A 6,291-nucleotide genomic window follows, 5' to 3' on the forward strand; every position below is an offset into this window, starting at 1 on the left:
GTGAATTTCTGCAGATCCAATACTGGAATTTCTACAACAGATCTGCAGCATGTGAATTCATCCTAAAGGCGGCCATATTGCTGGTCACCCGGTTTTTCTCAGCGGCCGTGCAGTAAGGACAGAGCTGTCCAGTCCCATCCGGTTTTTCCACGCTGGGCCCTGCGGCTCCGGGACACAGCTGTTTCTTGCTATTTCCCAGGAGCATCAGGCCCAGTCTGCAGCCCCAGGCCTCGCCTCGCCCATGCAGATAAGTTGTCTGCAGGATGATGCAGGGAGGAGACTGTGGCATGTACAGGGACTGCTGCCAGACACCAGAGTATAAGGTAACAGTCCCAGGGAGACGCTGCACAGAGAGGATCCTATTCTTCTAGATCCTTCTCTACCATCCAGCTGCAGGGGTGAGTGGAGCTACGACCTGGGATGGGGCTGCAAATATTATTACTGCTTAGTCAATGTAGGTACAGATATAGCAGAGCTACGTCTGTCCTCTAACCTTTATTTTTGTGTATACTTGCAGTCCTATGTAAAGCCTCAAGTCTTATAGAACGTCTTTATATAACATTACAGCTTGTTGTATGAAATAACAAACTCCTCAGAGCTGTGCCGATGACCTGACCTCATTCTGCAGTTTGTTGTGGGGTATACCTTCTCTTTTCTGTAGCTTTACATGGGACTGCAGGTTTACCTACTAACTAGGAAGTTACCTCTCACAGTGCGTAATCCATAGGAAAGAGTTCCAAAACGATGTCAGCTCTGCTATATGTGATAGGCTAATCCTGCAGGTGTGGCACTTTCATAGGGGTAGGGAACCTTGGCTCTCCGGCTGTTGCAAGACTAAAGCTAAAGCTTGGCTGTCCAGGCATGATGGGAGTTGTAGTTCTGCAACAGCCGGAGGGCCAAGGATCTCCAATCTCTACCCCTACTTTAGAGATTATATACAGTGTGTGTGTGTGTATATATATATGTATGTATGTGTGGTGCCTTGGATTACGAGCATAATTCATTCCGGGACCGCGCTTGTAATCCAAATCACACTTAAACCAAAGCAAATTTTTCCATAAGAAACAGTTTAAATGCACACAATTGGTTCCACATCCCAAAAGAATGATTTTTATTCTAAACAACATGTAAAATAAATGAAACAAACATTTAGAAACAGCTAAATATATTATATTTTAGGTTACTGTACAGTATAGCACATTATAGCAGTAGTGTGTATAGCTGAGTGTAAGTGCAGGCACATTATAGCAGCAGTGTGTATAGCTGAGTGTGAGTGCAGGTATATTATAGCAGCAGTGTGTATAGCTGAGTGTGAGTGCAGGTACATTATAGCAGCAATGTGTATAGCTGAGTGTAAGTGCAGGCACATTATAGCAGCAGTGTGTATAGCTGAGTGTGAGTGCAGGTACATTATAGCAGCAGTGTGTATAGCTGAGTGTGAGTGCAGGCACATTATAGCAGTAGTGTGTATAGCTGACTGTGAGTGCAGGCACATTATAGCAGCAGTGTGTATAGCTGAGTGTGAGTGCAGGCACATTATAGCAGCAGTGTGTATAGCTGAGTGTGAGTGCAGGCACATTAAAGCAGCAGTGTGTATAGCTGAGTGTGAGTGCAGGCACATTATAGCAGCAGTGTGTATAGCTGAGTGGCATAACATGGCAACAGTTTTGATCTTTGTAAGGAGTGGGGGGAGAAGCACATGGCTGAGCGCTTCCCTCCCCTGTAGTGTGTGTTCACACGTACAGGATCTGCCGCAGATTTAATGGAGCAGATTTGAATCTGCAGCAGATCTGCAGCAGATTTGATGGCCTACAATTGATTTTCTTTGAATCTGCAGCTTCAAATCTGCGCTATCAAATCTGCTGCAGATCCTGTAGGTGTGAACGCACCCGTAATCTCCTCCTCGCTGCAGAACAGGCTCCGATTGGGCATGCGGGCGGTGTGGGGGTTTAAGGGGGCCGGGGCTGTAAGCTGCAGGGGTTAAAGGGGCGGATCCGCTGCGTGTATGGGACCCATTGAGCTTCACAGTACAGGATCCGAAGCTGATTTCACGGCAAACGCGCAGCATGAAAATCCGCTGCGGATCCTGTAGGTGTGAATGCACCCTTAGAGTTATTTGATATTCTTTTGGCAGAATCCGCTAGAGGAATCCTATAGAAGTCAATGGGAGTTGAATTCTGCTTAAAATTCTGCTTGAATTCCGCTCAAATTCCTCTCCTATCCTGCCAGAGCGCTTCCAGAATACAGAAAAATACCTTTATTATGTGCAAAGTGCATTATTTTTCTATGTTTTGGAGGCACAGACTGATATATATATTAAATATACCATATTATCTAACCCTGTCAGCAGTTCGGAACACGGTTTGCAGCTCACAGATTCCCTTTAAGGAATCTACAGAATTTCTTTTCTAAAAGGTTAACCCTTTTAATCTGTTCCGTTTAGACAAAGCCTCAGTGGACGTCGTATCCGAGAACAGTGAAAAATGGCAAGAAATCTGCTTAAAAACCCCTGCGGGGAGGGTAAGTATGTAGGGAATGTTACTTCAAATACGCCCTGCCCCTCCAAGGTCCCTATGAGGGGTGAGGCCAGCAGCTACCTGGTGGGTGAAAAACAGCGGCATAGCTACCATAGAGGCAGGCCAGGCAGCTGCTATAGGGCCGGGGATGCACAAATAAGAAGATAAGAGCGTCCTGTGTCCTTCTGCTTAACCCCTTTGTACTGCAGTGTGTAAGTGAAGCAGAGATATCCTTGTCTTGTGCTTTTTAACCCTTTTTTGTGTTGCAGCATGTAAGTGAACTTTGGGTCGCTTACACACTGTAGTACATGAGGGGTTAAGGTAATCTGCTCCTTCACTTATGTATTTTACTATTAGCGCTCCTAATGGGCCCTTATAGATAAATACAGTGGATTGACAGAGCAAGCAGCCTTCTGCTGTCTGGTCGGTCAGTCACTCTTGTTTCTGCCTCCAGCCATAGATTTTATTTTTTGGCCATACAGTATATGCAAAGGTCTTTTGTTTTGTATGTAGGGGAGGTGCGTAGTGCCCTGGTAATGTGGCCGCAATGGGTTTTTAAAGGGGTTATCCAGCGCTACAAAAACATGGCACCTGACCTGGAGACAAGAGGGGTGCTGTCTCTGGAAGAAAGCGGCCATGTTTTTGTAGCGCTGTATACTAACTAGGGTGTCGCCCACTGAGCAAAATATCACATCCTAGATACCCAAGGCCTCTCCGGTTAGCTTCATGGCTACATGGGTTGTGGGTGGAGGCATCCTTACATCGGAGATCCTGACCACTGGCCTGCTGGGAGTTGTAGTTCTGTAACAGCTGGAGAAGGACAGATTGGGGAACGTTCCCTTCCGTGTTATAATCCCTGTGCGTTCTCTGGTATAGAGGAGTTTGAATACTGGGAAGAAGTGGAGCACGGAGGAGACGGGTGGAAAGTGGAGGAGCTGCCGGGAGACTGCGGAGCCGGGTTTCCATCTGATGGGGTCTCCAAATACTTTACTACCTCCTTTGAGTAAGTGATGAAATGATGGCAGATCCTAACATGATCGCTGTCTTCCACAAAGAGCACCAAGCCTGTCCGCAGGTTGTGTGTGGTATTACAGCTCAGTTCTACTGAGGAACATTGGGCGGAGCTGCAATACCTCACACAACCTGAAGACAGATGTGGCGCTGTTTTGGAAGAAAGCAGCTATGTTTCCAATATGGGGGACTATGTGTACATAACATTCACCTACATCTTCTCTTCTCAGATGTTGCAGTAAAACCCAAGTGATCGATCTCCTTAAAGAAGGATACCCCGAGGAGGTGCTGGATGCCCAACCCAATATTGTGGTCAGCGACTGGTGAGACTATAGTATCTAGGCTCCTACAGATGGTTGTCACTCATTGCTGTATAACTAGGCAGATCTGCCGCTCAGGGTTGGGGAAAGCTGGGTGCTCTCTGGGGTGTAATGCAGGGACATCTCTGACTTCCTTTGGTCGCAGGTACGCGGCACGGACTGACGCCGGGTGTTCCTATGAGCTCAAAGTGCAGCTGCTGTCTGAGAGCCATGAGGTCATCAGTGAATACCGCAGCGAGAACATCGCCATCCCCGAGAACACAGGCGGTGACTGGACCCAGGTGAGGACACAGGATCCGCAGGATGGAGCGCTGCATGAATTTCAGGGGTGGTATCACACAATTGGCTTAGATACACTGACCGATTGCAACAACGGCTGTACTTTTACAAATGGATACATTGTGTGAACATAGCCTAAAGGGGTTATCCAGTGAAAATATTTTTCTTTTAAAACTTGTTTCAGAAAGTTGTATAGATTTGGAATTTACTTCTTGTTAAAAATCTCCAGTCTTCCAGTACTTATCAGCTGCTGTATGTCATGCAGGAAGTGGTGTATACTTTCCAGTCTGACACAGTGCTCTCTGCTGCCACCTCTGTCCAGAGCAGTAGCAACTCCCCATAGAAAACCTCTCCTGCTCTGGACAGTTCCTGACATGGACAGAGGTGGCGGCAGAGAGCATTGTGTCAGACTGGAGAGAATACACCACTTCCTGCAGTACATCCAGCAGCTGATAAGTATGGGAAGACTGGAGATTTTTAAATAGACGTTTAAAATACAAATCTACATAATTTTCTGAAGCCAGTTGATATGAAAGAATTTTTTTCCCTGCTGGAGTACCCCTTTAATAGGCACAGATACACAGGCTCAGCAGTTTCACACATGATAGGCTTAGATACAGAAGCTATAGAGTACATTACATTACAGTATATTACACTTCATAGGCTTAGGTCTCCAGCACCAGGCTCAGATACACTAGTTCAGAAGGGTTGGTAGGCTAAGATACAGTAGATCAGTGGACAGTTTCATACATAGTAGGCTTTGATACACTGGATCAGCAGACAGTATCACACAATACTGCTTAGATACTCTTTAGTACACAGTGTTTCCGCCATGTTGCTGTATATTAACTTGTAGGACCCAGCCATATACTTATTGGGGGGTTGTCAGGAGTCACCAGGATGTGAGAGGGTGCAGAGCGGAGGAGAAGGATCAGCACAGATAACCTGGATCAGTCTCCTATGGAGATGGCTTATGTATATCACAGTCCAACAGACCGGATATATAGGATGGAGGTCTAATTACATAGAGAACACTGCCCTCTAGTGATCTCATTTGCAATTAGCATAGTGAGTCTTTAAATTCATATGATACTTTCTCCTATAGTGATAAACCTTTAGGCCCCGTTCTCACTGAGCAAAGGTAGCGGAATTCAGCGTGCCTCCCATAGACTCCCATTATGAGCGGGAGGCTAACGGCATTCCGCGGCGGACAATTCCGTTGCGGAATTCTGCTACCTTTGCTCAGTGGGAACGGGGCCTTAGGGTGCGTTCACACCTACAGGATCTGCAGCAGATTTGTTGCTGTAATCAGTTATTTAAATGAAATCTGCTGCGGATCCTCAGCAGAAAATACGCTGCGGATGCGGTAAGTGTGAATGTACCCTAAAAGAGATCAATAAAAGTTAAGTATTAATTTACCCTAAGGAAGGAGAGGGTTTCTAGGAATCCCCCTTGCTGTGTTAGAGAAACGTCTTGAGGCACCAAGAAATCACCATCCAGTGGAAAACAGTAAATGGGAGGAGAGGAGGGAGATGCAGCTGCAGAGTCTTTGAGGTGAATGCTGTGAGAGGGGAGGAGGAGCATCAGGAGGAGACATGTTTGATGGTGTCTTCACACACTAGAGCTGCTTTAGCTTCTCCTGACACATGGATGGATATCATTGTCATTGTCTGTCTTGCAGATCAGTCATACCTTCTCAGAATACGGCCCAGGAGTGCGCTTCATCAGATTCACTCACTGCGGACAGGACTCTGTTTATTGGAAGGGCTGGTACGGTGCCCGCATGACCAACAGCAGCGTGACGATTGAAGCCTAGTCAATGAAGATGATTGGCAATGTTCTGTCTGTGTCACATAATCGATTCTTTCTGTGGACTAATAAAGTGACTGGTACGAGACGGGGACTATACGGGTGATTTATCAGTCCGGATATTACAATATGTTATATATATATGTGTCTATAGGAAAGAGCTACAGAGGTCACAAGAGCCAATAGCAATAGTTCCCTGAAGGGCTGGGCCATTAATCAAATTAATTCAATTCATCCAGAATTTAAAAATCGATTATACTTTAAAAAAAAAAAAAAAAAATCACTGCGCGCCCTGCCCTGCCAGGCAGGACCAGTCACCTGAGAGGCAAGTTCCGGCAGTGCAGGGCCACAGTGAC

The 6,291-nt window shown here is 46.2% G+C and overlaps 1 protein-coding gene across 2 annotated transcripts; it reads left to right on the forward strand.

Moving 5' to 3' along the window:
- The first annotated feature begins 211 nt into the window (after window positions 1-211).
- Window positions 212-6,010, forward strand: LOC138769481 (F-box only protein 2-like). Of its 2 annotated transcripts, none has more exons than XM_069947992.1 (6): window positions 212-398; window positions 2,444-2,520; window positions 3,393-3,519; window positions 3,758-3,850; window positions 3,993-4,128; window positions 5,808-6,010. In XM_069947992.1, exons 2-6 carry the CDS (start codon window positions 2,484-2,486, stop codon window positions 5,940-5,942), a joined length of 528 nt encoding a protein of 175 aa, XP_069804093.1. In that variant the 5' UTR covers window positions 212-398; window positions 2,444-2,483; the 3' UTR covers window positions 5,943-6,010. The 2 variants fall into 2 exon arrangements, with proteins under 2 accessions (XP_069804093.1, XP_069804094.1); XM_069947993.1 differs by having other exon boundaries at window positions 212-323.
- The last annotated feature ends 281 nt before the right edge of the window (window positions 6,011-6,291 follow it).

The sequence above is a fragment of the Dendropsophus ebraccatus genome, chromosome 12 (genome assembly GCF_027789765.1).
Source record: "Dendropsophus ebraccatus isolate aDenEbr1 chromosome 12, aDenEbr1.pat, whole genome shotgun sequence".
NCBI classification, from domain to species: domain Eukaryota; kingdom Metazoa; phylum Chordata; class Amphibia; order Anura; family Hylidae; genus Dendropsophus; species Dendropsophus ebraccatus.